At 33.4% G+C, this 17,335-nt stretch overlaps 1 protein-coding gene across 1 annotated transcript; it reads right to left on the minus strand.

The window, feature by feature from the left end:
- Window positions 1–7,091: 7,091 nt before the first annotated feature.
- On the minus strand, window positions 7,092–17,335 carry LOC122400306 (relaxin receptor 1-like). The gene is made up of 21 exons (XM_043401695.1): window positions 17,168–17,335; window positions 16,335–16,448; window positions 15,924–16,001; window positions 15,747–15,840; window positions 15,562–15,633; window positions 15,429–15,500; window positions 14,583–14,726; window positions 14,297–14,365; window positions 14,153–14,224; window positions 14,013–14,084; window positions 13,838–13,909; window positions 13,062–13,133; window positions 12,910–12,981; window positions 12,708–12,778; window positions 12,181–12,342; window positions 11,600–11,745; window positions 10,654–10,804; window positions 8,605–8,734; window positions 8,314–8,504; window positions 7,899–8,057; window positions 7,092–7,421 (listed from the first exon to the last, which is right to left on the minus strand). The coding sequence occupies exons 1-21, from the start codon at window positions 17,253–17,255 to the stop codon at window positions 7,282–7,284; spliced, it is 2,241 nt and encodes a 746-aa protein (XP_043257630.1). The 5' UTR covers window positions 17,256–17,335; the 3' UTR covers window positions 7,092–7,281.

The following is a 17,335-nucleotide window of genomic DNA, read 5'->3' on the forward strand; positions in this document are numbered from 1 at the left end:
ATAACAATAGCAATTTTATTTGATGTTTCCTTTTTCGGAAAAAGCCACTTTTTCTATATTTTTTAAAACATTTACACTTCAAACTTTACAATTTATTAAAAGTATCATCAAATATACAGACTAAAAAAAAGTAACGAATATCAAAATATTATTGAAATATAATTTCTAATACATTGAAGTTTTAATTTCTAAACAGTGATGTTATACTATTACAAAGTACTAGAAATTACGCACACGCATGTAAATGTTTAGTGGAAGGGTATAGTGTTATCTTAGCCGCGATACACAAAAAGTTCCAGCAATCGTTTCTTTATGATACCGGTTAATTAACTCGTTACCAGGTAGTCACCTCAAGATACCACACGAGATGGATATAACTTCAGCATCCTAAAATTTATATTACGCACAGGGTACATAAATGTTACTTTCGCTAACGAGAAACCTGACGTGTTCGCACAGCTTCTTATGAAACATGCGACGCGAAAATATTTTTTGCTAGAAATAATTATGGGATGAAATACGAGTGGAGTGGCGCACTGTGAATTAGAAAATAGTATTTATAACGCGAATCAGACACCATCTTTTGCAGATAAATTCTATCGAAGAAGGATTGAAAAAGGAAGAAGAACAGAAATATTTCAATTAAATGTAGTCCAAACACATATAGACATCCAGTTTTTGATATACATTATATTGTAAAGAATTTTTTTCTCAAAAATGCGCAGTATTTCGAGGGTACGTATTTTCACTAAAATTCCTTATAATTAGCCCCTGTAATCAAAAATAATTTTTTTTAAATTATTTGAAACTCTTTGATTTTGTCGAAGAATTTGTCCAGCTACCCCCTGTCGATTTCTTTTAAAATTACGTTTTCTATTTTTAACAAATTTGATATCCAATAACTCTATAAAATAAAAAGAAAACAATGACATATATTCACTATTTTAGGAGTTACAATTTGAAAATTAAACCAGTTTTATGGAGTTCTTCTCACTTTATAGGGTCAAGGAACAATTATTCCAACATTTTTAGAATTTCTAAATATTCTTCACCAAAATACGCGATGTTTCCATTTTGAAACATCTAAATCCGTCGATTCGTTTAAGAATTACGACCTTTTAAACATTTGCACGAAATTTCAAAGAAAAATTTCTGACCAGTATTATAACACATTATATTTTTGGTAAAGAATTTGTTTCATAAATTAGAAAATAATGTTTATAATGCGAATCAAAAACTATCTTTCGTAAATAAATTGTATCCAAGAAAGATTTAAATAGAAAAGAGAAAAAATATAGTCCAATCACAAAAGACTAATAAGAAGCAATGTAAGATAAATTTGGAAAAATATATTTAATAATCTGGACAATATAGTCTTTTCTTTGTTACTGATAATATTAGGTACTTATGTATTGGTAACCAAAAATCTCGAATCGTATTGAATATATTATTTTTGTTATATTTTTCTTTTACCAAGAATTTCATACGGTGAAATTTAGTCTATACTTTCCAAATGAATTTTGCTATCTATTTGCATCGATGCTGGAAACTTTCTCGTCTACTTCTGATTCAAATGAGGGTACGGAAATTCCAATATTTACCTTGTTCGTGTCATAAAGGATCGTCGTTACTATCGCATCAGCATTTCCGTTTAAAATTGCGCTTGAATTTTGCATTCGCTTGTAACCCGCGAGGAAAATGTACGCTGTATGCAGATTCTATCGTGTACTCTCGCGCTTCTCAGCCGAAAAATGTCGAGAAAGACTTCTTACAATTACGATCCTGGTACTCGCGCGAGGCAAACGTAAACGCATTTTTTCATGCGCGCCAGAAAGGAATTAATTTGCAAGATAATGAGCGTGCCGATGTAGCTAGCACGCGTTCCGTGTAAGCCAAGGGTGCATTATCGATTCGAAAAGCGAACAACACGCACGAAAACGCGTTTCTATGAATCATCTCATCCGTATTCAGCAACGCTTCTTCGCAATTCGACCCTGAAGGAACCCATCTACGACCGTGTACGAATCGCGTGATCGAAACGGCTGATTGCTGGCGATTACATCGAAGTCGCGTTTATTATTTCGCGTTCTGCTCGAACTTGTACGCCAATCGAACACACGGCTTCCAAAACACGGCTTCCAAAACACCACAAATCCATTTTTTAGACAAATCCAAAATTAGACGCGAATATTCAGTTGTATTTCAATCCGACGACACCAAAGACATTTCTTATCACTTGGTTATTAGTTCGATAACGTGTCGAGGATCGATCGCGATTGTAAAAGATGGTTCCATCGTAAATTTTACGTCCATCGACGACGCGTATACGACTTTTGAATATATGCATAGAAATATTCGCATCAAATCCGAGGTTTATTATCCGGAAGTGACCGGAATACGGAATATTCGGATAATCATAAAATTATCTTCGAACAGTTGATCCATATACACAGTGATTTTAGAAACTGGAACAAGCTCTAACTATTTTCCAAGGAAAAATACGAAAATTTCATGGAGGATAAAGTTTAATTCCTCTTGCAAGGTCATTTTGTAATGACAAACTTAATTTTGTTATACAGCGTGACTGTATGAAAATATAAATAGAATGCAAATAATTCTTACGGGTGAATATGTATGAAATTTGTTGGCGATATAATAATATTTGCAAAAAATGAATAAAGAGGAGGTATGCAAAGTATAGCTGGTCGCGTAACTTACTTTTCCACTCGTAAAAACGATTTCGTTCGTTGTTCCAGTGGAAACATTGAATCATCCCACGGACACGGATATACTGTACACTTCGTAGCTATTTCTCAACGTGATGGTTGCACATGCATCCTTTATTTTCCCAGGTACATGCACCGACATACCCACCTACTGTGGATCAAGGACGACGCATTGCACGTTCACCTGCATACTTATCCGCGATTTTAAAACCCCGGCGAAGATTTCGCACGTCGGTGTAACGAACTTTTATTGATTGGCTGGCAACCTTAACACTTTCGCGTGATGCAATTCGACTCTCTCGTAACGAGGGGATTATTGCCTACGATGATTAAAACCATGCTCTGCCATTAAAAGAAATAACAGCACGCGTAACTCCTTCGAAATCGATTTTTCGATCGCGAAGGAAGAAACCACGAGTATAAAATTGTTTCATGTAACCTTTTGCAATTCCGAGTCCATACTTCGTGAAAGTTCATTCAACGTCGACGGATTCCTCTCAGCTTTCTCTATTTTTCTCTCGATTCGAAATCCTCGTCAAATTGCGAAAAAATGTATGCGTAGAAAACAAACTGACCAGTTTTTAATACACGGTATAGTTTTAGTAATGAATTTTGTTCTCAAAAGTGCGCCGGATTTCGAGGGTGTGAGTTTGCAACAAAAATGATTGCAATTGACCCCCGCAACCAAAAATAAGTTTTTTAATGTAATTTAAAGTTTTTTAATTTCATTTTTTCTTTTAAATTTAAAGCTTTTTTATATATCAATCTACAAGGAATATAGTGTAATAAAATAAATTATTTTTCAGAGAAAATATGAACATTCTAATGAATTGAGTCTATGTTGTTGTAGTTTATGAAGATAGAAAAATAGAATTTTAAATTAATATAATGACATATTTATAAAAATCAGTCTATTCTAGAATATTTTACATTTATTTCACGTGCATATATCACAATTATTATAAAGATTGAATCGATATTTTTTTTAATGCCACGGTGGTTCTTAAAATCGTGTCACCATAACGTTTCTTAAATCGTACCACTACGATCATAAACCATCGTCATTTCTCCCCATAAAGAAGGCTGGATTTACTTCCTCTGCAATGAAGCAAGTACAGAAAACATGATACAGTGCATAAAATATGCATTATGTGTTCACGAAAGTTATTGTCCCCACTGTAACATACACAGTGATCATAAACATGTTATTTAATCATTGTTAACGTATACCGTGCGTTTTCTGTTTCATATAAATAAAATATGTTAACGTTAACACAAACATACGTTACTTATTTGTTATTATATATATTGGATATATTAGGAAACTTACTCTGCCATTTTAAATTGTATTTTATAAAAGATTACCCTTTCTTTTTAATATAGAACAATCTATCGTATTGTTTTTATAAAACCAATACGATGTGCGTCAATAATTCCAAAAATACCAAATCGTATAATTAAGGAAAAAGTAACATCTTTAAAATTGAGAGTAAGTTTTAATAGCCTGCTTACTTTAAGGCGTATCCAAAAAAGTCTGTATAACGTGTAAATCGATTGATTTGAACAGTTCTAAAGCAACAAATTGGAGTCTAAAATGAAGTGTACGATGGTAGCCATGCGAAATGCAATTAATTAAATAAATTTTGTTCGAGGAGGAAACATTGTCGACGCGAGACGGAAGAAAAATCATTCCGAAAAGGCGAGCTGTCTTGCAGGAAGTATCGAGGCCCCTTAACGGGATCCTCCCATTGGCCATCCACCATAAATTATACATTATATCGTGTAAGAGACGGCCCACGTGGCGGCGAATCGTAGAGTGCAATGATGCGTTTTTTTTTGGTCGACATAATAATTTATGATCCGCCGTAATGCAGTCGAATATCGATTCCCAGTCGTGAAAACATTTAATTGTAATACGATATTACCATTATAATTTCTGCACGCTATATTTCAAGCACCCACGTATTGTGTACACACATTTTGATCTCGTTTATCGATGTATTAGACGCCTCTTTTAAAAACTCAATAGATCAAAACATTTTTACTTTACGTTCCAACATTTCTTTTTATACAATTTAATTACTTGTATAAACAAGCATGTTTCGAATACTGAAGAGGACCAAAAGTAAAAGTCAACACGTAGGATTATATTTATTGTAATATTTGTTTTACATTTAGGTACAAATTGTCTACGAATTCAGTAGAATTGATTGATTACAGTATCTGATCGACAAGCCTACCGGTTTATATTACCACCTGGTTCGTTAGGCGAGCAAGTTGCAATAAACGTAATGTTTGATTTATAATTGAATTGATACGGCATATTAATTGCATCGTGTAAAAATAAATAAACAAACGAAAATGTACGTTGGTTCTATAGAGACGGAGCTAATAAAGGGCGGATGTCACTAATTATGAAAGATGATATCTGGCAAAACCAATAGACGGTACTCGCTTTACGATCGTGAAATTAACTGTTTTTTCTTTTCAAAAAAAAAAAACGCTGATGTTAACGTTTATGACGCTAATTACGATGATAAACCGAAGCGCTCCGTTGAAAACTTCATCGGGCTGCAATCTCAATTTATTATCACTTCTTCTTACATCGTCAGAGTGACGCAAATACGTTCATTATAAATTGTTACACAATGCGGCATTAAATTAAATGTATCGCCATCATAACTTTCAACTCGGGCAATCAACTTTGTTCTTAACTGCATTTATTATATCTCATCGCTGATAACGGTATATATACATCACATTTCCTTCCTCTGTTTAGTACGTTGTAACTTGCTAATCGTTACATTAATTCGCAACATAGGATCGTATCAATTTAATTTAAAAGGCAGAGTGGAAGTCATAACCGTAGAATATAAACAATTAATTAGGTATGCAAATTGTTTTCAAAAATTGATTTCGTATTTTATTGGAAATTTGGATTTGTATGGCAACCTAATAGGAAGTTACGACATTGGTGAAAATTGAGAGTTAGGTATTCTGTTTTCCTTAAAAAGTAAATTACATTTTATACAAAATGGAGTATCGTTTCGAAAGTAACAATATTCTTACATTTAATGTGCGCGCTGTAATGCTATCTATTTTTTCATGAGGCATTAAAAGAAGAAAGGCATTTGTAAAACTTATAATTACTCGTAACTGAATGTTATGGATCTATAACGTAAACTAGTATGAAAAACGACAAGACGACATATTAATATTATTACATTTTTATGCAAGTATACACCATAAACGTATGAACTCTGCAATTCATTTATAACTTAGTGGAAACTATTATTTACTTTTATAACCATAGTAATTCTAATAATATAGAATTAATTTATATTTTATTGGTGCTCAGATATTACCAATTGCCAATTCATGAACCAGAAATTTCACTGTTTAAGGGTCGCTTTTAAAAGAAACATTGGCTCCATTTTCCACCATGCAAATAACAGAGGAAACATTTGTTAAATGCTGAAACGTTCGTTCGATTATCCACTTTATTTTTTCTGGAAACAATTCTCAAAAATTACCTGTTTGAAATTTCCCGTTAACGCGCGAGTTTCGAAACGCGTGTCGCTGATTCGTCGCCGTACAATAAGAAAATCGTAGAAGGAAAGCTGACCCCGAAGAGTTACCCGATAACGGTGCAGGATCGTAGAACACGATTTGCCGATAGATCAGAATGGATGCAATAAATTTTTCGAATGCGTTTCGTGGCCTTCGTTAGGAGTAATTTATGTACGGTTTAGAGAACGACTTCTACGTAGGAGTATATAGCTGGCGTGTCTTCGGACTGCTTGTTTGAAAACTTTTGCATCGGGAACACGCGTCATAAAGTCGCCGGTGGTTTCTGCAAAAGCGATTGTGCAAAATTGCGGGCAATAACTGGCAGCGTCGGAACCATTAAATCGTAAAAACTGACGCCGCGAAATTATTGCCGCGATCCTCTTGCCAGATGTTTGAGTTTTTCATCGCGTGAACGCGACAACGTTTGAGCCTGTTTACGATCTTAAATTTTGCGCGACTATTCGGTTACATTCTACCCCGTTATTACCACTGTGAATTAATTATCCAAGTTATTAGAGAAATCATTCTTCCGTAGAGACAGTTTATGGAATATCGAACTTCTATACCCACAAAAATGGATGTTGATAAAGTAAGTTTACAATTATAAATCTGAAATACTCTGAATGGACTTTAAGTTCCAAACTCAGAACTTATTGTTATTAAAATTTCTCGAATGCTCCCATTACCCATTTCTTTTAATTTCCTAATGAAAAAAGATTAACGTTACGACTGCTACCAAGACATTAGATTTTACATACATTTTTTATTTAATGAATAGATATACTTTAACAGCGGAATATTTAAGTATCTATTCGTTACAGAATGTTATTATTTATTTTGCTGTGCTACGCCCAGCAAGAAGCATTACTTTGTCTTATTAATGACTAGCTCGACGGTATTAAATCTAGCTGAACAGACTTCTGTTATACAAGAAGACACTTCACTTACTGAACTTTCTCGAAGGAAAAATTGAAGTTCGCGGAACTTACAGAGAATAATCACGCTTTTCAGATTTACTTTTCCCCCTGTTGGAAAACATAAGAGGCGGTATTTTGTTGTTACAGTTGTTAGTTCCACTTGACAGAGACATATTTTTGTTGCTTGTCGTCGTGGATAATTGCGAATCTGTAACAAATCGTAACGAGAAAAATATATTTGAAACAACGATTGTTTCGAATAAGAAAATTATTTCTGTCACTTTGAATACCGTTGCGGGAAATAAAAGAATGAAATAATTGTTTCGAATAGTTTTTCTTATTTCCATTTCAAATATAATTCGCCCAGTGTATGGTTATACACCTTTACAACTTCCACAATTTTTCCAATTCCAAAAGTCAAATAGAAAATAAACGTTTTCGAGTTTTTCTGATAAATGTTTGTTAAAGTGCCCTTTTCATTCGTGTATCGAGCCCTCTTCAGAATCTGTAACTGAATCTTTAAACAATCTATTAATCGTCTGAATATAGAACATAAATTTAATAAATGCTTGTTATTATAAACTGTATATTGGTCTTTAAAATTTCAAATTGAGGATTGTATCGTAGGGAAAAATATTTTAATTCTCAATTCAATGGAATTAGAATGATATAGAAAGACATGTACCTTCGGCAGAACTTTTTCGTGCTACGTAACTACGCACTTTGCCAAACCAACCGCCGCTCAGTCTTTCTCGAAATTTTGGCGTGGTAAAAGTATACAGAAGTGGGTTAATTGCACTGTTTACGGGGAGAATAAAAACCACCACCCAGGCATGAACATCAGCTAAAAAGAGCAGTTAGTACATTACGAGAGAAATAAAAGTTTAATATATGAATATGTATTATTATTCGGTAACTTTGGGAGTATTTTTTATATTTCTTAAACTTCTTTCTTAGGTAAAAAATTTGTAAAACGTTAAACAGAGCAGAATTGTTATTTCAGCTATCTTTTATATCCTTTGTTAAAATTTTGTTAAACGATATTTGACTTACAAATGGATATTTGAATTTATAGAAATATTTTAACCCTTGTTGCTCACCTGGAATAGGAAAGTTCATCAGAGCTCTAATTTTGAGAATGATAATCGGTGCCCAGCAAGCAGCGTCCGTTAACACTATGAAGAAAAACCTTAAAGCGAATTCAGATTCACCGACAGAGAGCGAGCAGGCGTGTCTTGTTTTCCAAATGCTCGCAAACATCCCCGCGTAAACGTAACCAATCGTTAATAATCTGTAATACAAGGCAACGTGAACGTTGTGAAATTTGAAATTGTTACGTGTTGCACTTGCAAAATGTCTATACTTTTTTTTTTGCTAATCCTCTCTCTTACCCAAAGAGATTTAATCCCAAGAAAATGAAGACCGAATACTCCCATCCAATTAAATACGGATCATCGATGTGCAAAGGGAAACACATTCCGTTAACGCCGTAAAATCTCGTGCTGCTTCGCCAGTGAATAACTTTCAAATAATTTACAATTATTTTCAAGATAGTAATATTCGCAAAGTGCTTGTAAACAAAGCTATAGAAATCATGCTGACATCGCAAAATATATCCAAAGCATGCCAAGAAGGATTAAAACTGTAATTTACACCAAGAAATGTACAAATTTACAAATACTAATTTCTGCAAATATTAGATTTGAAATTAAAAACTTTCAGATCATGCTGAAAAAATTATGTTTGGTTGCGGGGGTCAATTACAATCATTTTTGGTCAATACACATATTCCCGAAATCCTACGCGCTTTCGAGGAAAAAATTCATTACCGAAAATATAATTTCTGGGCAGAAATGTCTGCATTAAGTTTCAGGCGAATCTTTAAAACATCATAACTTCTGAACGGATTGAAGGATTTTAATGTTTCAAAATGCAAACGACGCGTATTTTAGTGTAGAATATGTAGAAATTCTAAAAATATTGGAAAAGTTGTTCCTTGACCCCGTGAAGTGAAAAAACCCCCATAAAAGTGGTCGAATTTTCAAACAGCCATAACTCCTACAATAATGAATATATTTCAATGAAACTTTTTTCTGAAGTAGAGCTCATGGGTACCTATAAAAAAGTATTAGACAATATTTCCGTACAGTGCGAATCAAATTTATTAAAAATCAGAAACGAAGTTTTAAGAAAAATCGACAGGGTAGGCTACATTTTTCGGCGAAATTGAAAAGTTTCAAATCATTCTGAAAAAATTATTTTCAGTTGTGAGGGTCAATTACAATCATGTTTGGTAAATAGACATACACCCGAATTCCTACACACTTTCGAGAAAAAAATTCATGTAGGTGGACAAATTTTATTAATAGTTTTTAACAATAATTTTGATAAAAACTTTTTAACGAAACCTCAATCAACAAATTGGTATTCTTGATTTTCTCTAAGATTGATCTTGTAAAATAGCATCACATTGAACAAAATGTACTTCTGTCGTGTGTAATTAATGATCTCATATATGTAACTAATAATTTGACTTACACAATAGATTTTAGTGTTGTTAATATCAAGAATATAAGTTGGAATTTTCAAAATATTATAAATTAATATCTATTGCGATTTTATAAAAGCATAAAGGATGGAACTCTTTTAAAAATAAAAGTTACATGGTATCGAAAGGAACACAAAGATTACTTCCATCTTTTGAAATAGAATGACTTATATTTCTCCCTAAAGAACAAAGCATAAAATTTCATACGAAAAACTATTATATCAATTGAGATTTGAAATGATTTATTTTTGTTTCCGTTAGTTTCGTTCCTTGAATTCTTGTATACCGTGAAAAAGGTCAATCATACTTATTTTTTGCAAATAGTACATTCGTATTTTAAATTTTATTCACTTTCACATTCTTTACCATTAATGTATTCACATTACTGGTCGGTTGCAACACAATCTTGAATAAAATTCACGATTCTCGCGAACGAATCTAAATATTATTCGACAACTTTCGAGTATTTAAATTTTCAAGATAAGAGAAAAAATTCTTCGCACATATAGAATAACCAATAATAAGACGAGGAACGAGTAAAAATTGATATCTATCCCCCTTTATAACGAAGCGACGTTATAGATAATTATTCGAAACAACGATAGGCTGCATTTTCTAAGAAACGTAGATCGGAATCTTAAAAATTGTAGCCATGACGTGTCCGTTGTGTCCAATTTTAAATCGTTGCGTCGACTGTCGAATAATCGAAGAGGAAACGTCACAACAGTTAATTGATTCACAAAACGAGCAAATGAGACACCGAAGCTGTGCTCGTATTACGTTATCATAACCGGCGGGTTAACAAGCAGCCGGACATCTTGACAGGTTATTAGATATTATCACGAATCATGCAGCCGTGCTTTGCGGGCGAATAAGAACCATTAAGACGAACCTGGCACGAAAGCGAGGGTAACTCCGATGATCCAAATGATGATCATTGACGCTGATGCTGTTTGCGGTGTCATGGCGCGGTGACCTTTTAGCGGTGCCGCGATTAGCATATATCGTTCCACCGACATGAAAGACAGGATCAGTACTGAAACCTTGACAGATCGATTCCATTTCAATACATTAACAACGTTCCGTTCGACCTTTCGAATAACAGATCATGAAAAATACTTCGAATTCAATCGACATTACGTTAGATAACAATCCCTGCACGCTCGACTAAAACTCCAACGACACGGTTTCATCCTGATCATAGCTATTCTTCTTGCTTCGCGTTCGGTCTGCATAGGGATTAATTCAGGAAATTGTTTAGAGAAACTTCGGTAAACAGAAATTATTTTAGAAAGTTCTTCGTCCAGGGTAAAATAAAAATTGATAGAATGAATTCTGAATATATTGAAATAGGTTGGCATTCCACGAGTTATTTTATGTTAGAGTGTTGAACACGTGGTGTTCGAAAGGGCTGAAAGATTTGTCCTATGTGTTTGAATCCCTTTAGTATTTTTATGCAATAATTAAATGTAAGAATAACTATTTATTTCAATTATAATGAATTCCTCGAATTATTTGATAATTCTAGAATTCTTTTGTAATTGAAAAGCGTGTTTAAGTAATTTATTTAATAAATTAAAGACAGGGACTGAATTTAAATCGATTAATTAAAAGTAAAAATTTTGCTTCTGAATGTAAAACATTTTAATTTGTGTCTCGATGCTGAAAATAATTACCTATTATTGGTACTAATTTTAACTAATTTGTCTATATTCTGTGCAAACAATGATATTATAAATGTATAATATATTTCTATATCAATTTTTGCTATTCTAAGTTAGCTTGTCCAAGTTCTCAGAATCACTCTATTTTTAATAAAAATATTAAATACCACATACCTCCAAGGATGTCATCGCCAAAACTCCTAAAATAGTGCAACTCCAGGATGACATCCACGAACTAGCAACTCGTTTGTAATTATCGCGGAATATCATGTCCGCCATAGCGATTACGAACAGGTAGATTCCCATCAACGTGTCGGAGACTGTAAAAAGATTATGCGATTCCCATATCGAGCTTATGCGATTCAATGATTTATAATCACCAATATTTTGTTAAAAATTGAAACTAATTTGGAAATTTATATAAACAAAATTTAAAAAAATATTATTCCTATCTCAAAAATTTTATTAGTACCTATACAATAATATGTATAATATAATGCAACAGAGTAGTTATTATGCATCATAATAAAAATAATATCAATTCTACGAAATTGTGGAACTCTATATTAGGCGACGAATAAATCATTTTTTGTAATGAAGTCGATTAATTATTCGTTATTTGAGTTAGAGGAATCAAAAAAGTGTTTAATCCTGTATTACATCATGTATTTAATAGTTTAGTATACAGGTAGCCAAGAAATAAATTTTCTTTTAACAGAGGGTTAAAATATTTAGTGGGAATAATTGTAACTAACCTGCCAGATTTTTTATGATAATAGTCAATACGCGATTTTCATCCTTGGCCGTGAATCTTCCCCAAAGAACAAGAACGTTACCCATGCAAGTAACGCACGATATTACCCATACTGCTGCCCGTAACAATGTCTTATCGAGCAAATGGGACAACGACGAAACTCCTGAACGAAACATCAGTCTTATATTAAACTATTTATTATACTCGCTGGGCAATGAAAATTATATTTTTTCTAACAATACTACTGTAGAAATTTTCGCCAAAATACAATTTAATGAACTTCTGCTGGACTTGTACGAATATTCATAATATTCTCAGTTAATTTGAAAAAATGGGATTCTCATTGTTAGATAATCAAAAGCTTAAAAAGGTATAATAACAGTAAACTGTGAACTTCTGAAGATAATACTAAAACAGCGAACAAATTTTATGCGTAAAAATAAATTTTAAAAATCTGACTGAACCGAACAATAAATTCAAATTAATTTGAACGAAATATTTTAAAAATTTCTTATTAGTTTGTCTCACCGTCTCCGGATGGCCGACATCTTATTGCGTTCGGCGCGAACGTCGCGCAATAGTGAAATTTCTTGAAATATCTGCAAATACATCGACCATTTCGCCTCTTTTACAAAATTTCGTGCATTAAACGATTAAATATTATTTTTCTGTGTTGTATACGTATCTGAAATTAATATTTGCCGGAAGAGTCATGGTTGAATTTACTTACACGTCCTCCAGTTCCCGAAACACGTCGAACGCGTTCTTCTTCAACGTGTCCAAACTTATGCCCTCCAAATCACTATGATTTCCATCGATGATAATTACAATCTGTGCAACCTCGTGTGATAAACAATGGGAAATAATACGGATAAAACTTACAGCGAATGAAGTTTCCTCAATGGATTCAAAACTGCCATCGGTAGATTGTGAAGATTGTTGTAGCCTAACTCTCTGCAATTTATAACAATTGTTAACCCATCCACTTACGACGCAATGCATTTTATGTATTAAATTTCATTTGTTTTAAAACGAAGTGAAAATAAATTTTACTTGCTAGTTTGATGTATAATAATTGGATTTAATACAGTACAGTAATTCAAATCAATCGTCTTGTGCACTAATACAAGACCAAATAAACCTATTTTCTCAAAGACCAACGAAGATTTCATTTTTGTTTAAATTAAAAGCTCCAAGAGGATTAAGCTTCTTATGCACGACAGATTCTTTAGAATTAAGAAGTTATCCAAAAAAAAGTTTTCCATTACAAATTAGTGAATTTCAAAATGTTCTATACGGTGATTTTTATTTGAAATAATTCACCGTGCAACATCGAATAATCGTCCGAAGAAAACGAAAAACGATGATCAAATGGGTTGATACGAGCAGAGGAAAAAAGGCTCGTTTAAACGTTAGATAAATCCTCTTTGGGTTCATGTAAATCCGAGAGCTCGTACAGCTACGTATCCGCATTATTTTCGTACGTGCCGCTAGAATAAATAAAAGTTTTAACGCCGACCATACGTGCCGTTCCTCTCGTTTGCTTTTCTAACGCCGTGTTCGACGGTAAATGTCATGTAAATATGTTGCGAGCACGCGCGTAGCTTAAGACGTGTAGCGTTACAATTTATGAGAATGCCCGTCCCTCGTATACTTACAGCTTCGTCAGATTTTTCAATGGCTGGAATACATTCAGCGGGACGGTCGTTATTTCGTTGTACGCCAAATTGCTGGACAGAAAAATTTATTTCGTACGACATCGTGATAAACGACGAACGTAACAACGCCGGTACATTCGCGCGCGATGCGTTCGCGGAAGTTTTGCAAACTCACAGTTCCTCGAGGTGCTCCAAATTTCGAAACGTCTCCTCCTCGATCGTTCTTATCGCGTTCTTCTGCATGCTCCTGGGACCGATTAATGCCATAATCGAAAGCCTTAATTTTTTATGTTCAACATCTAATTACGTACGTACAATAATCTTAACGTTGGACATCCGACGAACAGTGTATCGGGAATAGCATCGAACTTGTTCTCGTCTAGCAATCTGGAAATATATTAAACGGATCGAAACGATCGTAGTTTGGAAACTTTGAGAACGTTAGAGGGAGAAGCTTACATCTCGTTCAGCGCTGGCAAGTATGGCAGCTTCAGAGTTTCCGATGTCAACAGATTTTCGCTTAAATCTCTACAACGGTATTGCTTATTTAATAGATTTTAACATATTTATAATCAAATATGTACCTAATATTACCCAATAACAAATAAAGTAGTCACGCTCTAAGTGTGACGAATAACATCGTTGAATAAAAATGATAAATAATAAATAGTTCTGTCGTTCAACGTGCTACGATAATTAGGATAATTTTTCGGTTGCAACGAAATTAGTTGTACGAATAACTTACATGAAAGATAAACTGACGCTTCCCTTCAGATCCGACAAATCTGCTACGGTGATTCTGTTCTTATTTGCCTTTAGAGTCTCCAAATCATGTAAATCGGTAAAATGTCCAGGCAGTAGCTCACTGATTTTATTATTCTCTAATATTCTGCGGATCAATTTTATGTTAGCTCTTTACAAGTGGTACCGTAGCGAAAAAGAATATTTTTTTATTAATGTTAACAGCGTATATTTTAAATATTTGCAATATCTGTTTAGTTGCTAATAAAATTTAAAAAAAATTTGGTTCTAATTGTATGATTAATAAATTAAAGGATGTAAACACTTGTTAGTCTAATTTTCAAAACGTGTATATATTGTTACATAATGTAACAATAATTGAAAATATATTCCGCTCGAAGAATCATTTTTATATCCATCCTGAAACAACATACTTTTAATTTAAGAGCAACCAAATATCGAATGAGCTAACTCGGTACAAATGCACTGCTGCTCCACGATGAGTGCTCACGGCTCGTTGTGTCGCCATGTTTGACGCGAAAGACAAACTTAATCAGCACAACGCTTAACGTTTTAACTTTAAAAAAAATTTACGTATACTACGTATTCTCAACTTTTAATATGTTCTTTAGTTTGAAGACAGTTTCGAGGCAATATTATTAACTCAATAACAGCCAATAATTCCAATTAAAAGTCTCGATAAAGTTTACTGTCTTAACGAGAGATCAGAAATTTTCTTTTGATAATACCAGGAAGGCTCTTTTTATCAAATAAAATTTAATATACTCGAGTTAGGCTTGTACACTAACAAACTCTTGCCTGTACGAGTTTCCAGAATAATGGTACTTACAGCCAATATAGTTTCTTTAAATGTCTGAAAGCTCCTATCTCTATTTCGCTTATGTCGGTGCCATCGAGATACCTGAAAAAGACGATTTTCTTTTCTCGTAATTGAATGTGCACATTGTATGCAGAAAACTTACAATATACGTATTTCTGGGTATCGGGCGAAGGCGTCCCTTGGCACACGTTTAATGGAACTGTCGTACAGAGTTCTAAAAATGTTTGTGAGTTTTCACATTGATCGAATTATGCTAAAAAATACCGCAGAAACTTGTACAGTAAACGGGTACGAGATACTCGATTTTTAAATACTTAGAATTCGTACATCGCGGTGGTTTGCGAGGACAAGTTTTGTGGTATTTCGGAATATCCATAGCAAGTTGCACGACACTTCTCGTAGTTACATCTATCAATGGCGTCTGCAATAATAAGTGCACAATTTCGATACTCCCGTTTGTACTTGTTATTTTATTGTCTCTTGAAATTATAATTTCGCTGTTACCGCAAACGAATTTCGTTATGGCTTCCTTTATGGAGTCTCTGGGTTTTCCAAAAAGGTCCAGTACACCGTTAGGATCGTCTATGGTACATAATAAAAAATTCTACGTGAACAATGCAATTAATTTTACTGTGCAGAACTACGTGACAACATACAGGGTGTTTTGAAACTATAAGTACAAAGTTAACCTTATCAAATTTGGATTTTATTTAATGTTTACGTAATTGTGTGATTCCATTTGTGCATTAAAAACGTTAAATAAAATTGCTGTTTCGATCATTGGAACAATAAATAAAATAAATTTGATCAATACCTAAAAGTTTACGTATAGTTTACGTACACCCTGCCTAGATTTTCTATAATGTTACATTAGATGGAAACAATTGCAATTATTTGTGAAGAATATTAACCTACAGCAAGTTTGTTCGTCATCGCCGTAGGGACATTGTATCACCTGGTTGCACCAACTTCTTTGGGGTAAACAAATGGTGGTGTTGTGGCAAAGGAAAGTTCCTACAGGACACGCATCTGCATTCACGAATTTCCAAAGGTCATTATATAGAAATAAAAATATAAATATGTATTGCGTATTTAAAAGAAATAGATCTCAAAATAATAAAAGTTTATTAAGACGACATTAAAGTCACTTGTTAATGGTAAATAAAGTTGCTTCAAGATAATTTAAATCAGACTCCTGTTCATAAATCAAAGGGTACGCATTGCTTCTTGAAAGTAATTGATTAATAATTTAATTTGCCTGTTTCTTTCATTGTGTGGTGATCTCGTATACCAAATTGGCCAATTATTTCTATTCATTTCTGGATTTCGCATGAAACGTGAAATTGAATTGAAATAAAAAACATTTTATTGGAGCTAAAGACGATGAATGCAATCATCATACAGAACTTCATTCCCCCAGTTTGTTTTATTTAACAAATTTTCGTACGAACCTTCATTTGTTAAACATAAAATATAATTTCAATTGAATTTTGATTGAACAAATAATTAATCGAAAGAAATTTAACTTTTATTTGTTGATTTCATCTTTGTATCGTCGTATGAATTTGAGATTTATTTGTTAAAGTGTACGTTGTCAGTGACGCATAAATAAGAAAACGCTTGAAAGAAGCGTTGTGCGTGACTAAACATACATTTGTTTCGCATTGAGAAAGATGATATTCTTTTAAAAAGACAGAAAAACAAGGAAAATATAATGAAATTTGAGAATTCTGCAACGAGTCACGTACCTTGATTAAAGTAATACATGAGCCCCGAGAGTAAGCATACACAGGAGATCACAGACGCTCCAATGACGCCGATCCGCCTGAATCTCATCCTGTGATATTTGTAAACGACCAATCACCGATTGAATGTATTCGTTCTTCCCGTGAAACCTTGAAAAATCGATCCCTTAC

The sequence above is a fragment of the Colletes gigas genome, unplaced genomic scaffold (assembly GCF_013123115.1).
Source record: "Colletes gigas isolate AHSC1104 unplaced genomic scaffold, ASM1312311v1 Colletes_gigas_Sc00017, whole genome shotgun sequence".
Taxonomy (NCBI): Eukaryota; Metazoa; Arthropoda; class Insecta; order Hymenoptera; family Colletidae; genus Colletes; species Colletes gigas.

Bases quoted from the DNA above. Each gene is read 5' to 3' on its own strand.
- LOC122400306 (XM_043401695.1), bottom strand. From the start codon at position 17,255: ATGAGATTCAGGCGGATCGGCGTCATTGGAGCGTCTGTGATCTCCTGT. The intron at 15,634-15,746 runs GTACGAATTCTA...AAACATTTTTAG, and splicing joins TCCTCGCAAACCACCGCGAT to AACTCTGTACGACAGTTCCA. The intron at 12,779-12,909 runs GTAAGTAAATTC...ATGTATTTGCAG, and splicing joins TTTCGGGAACTGGAGGACGT to ATATTTCAAGAAATTTCACT.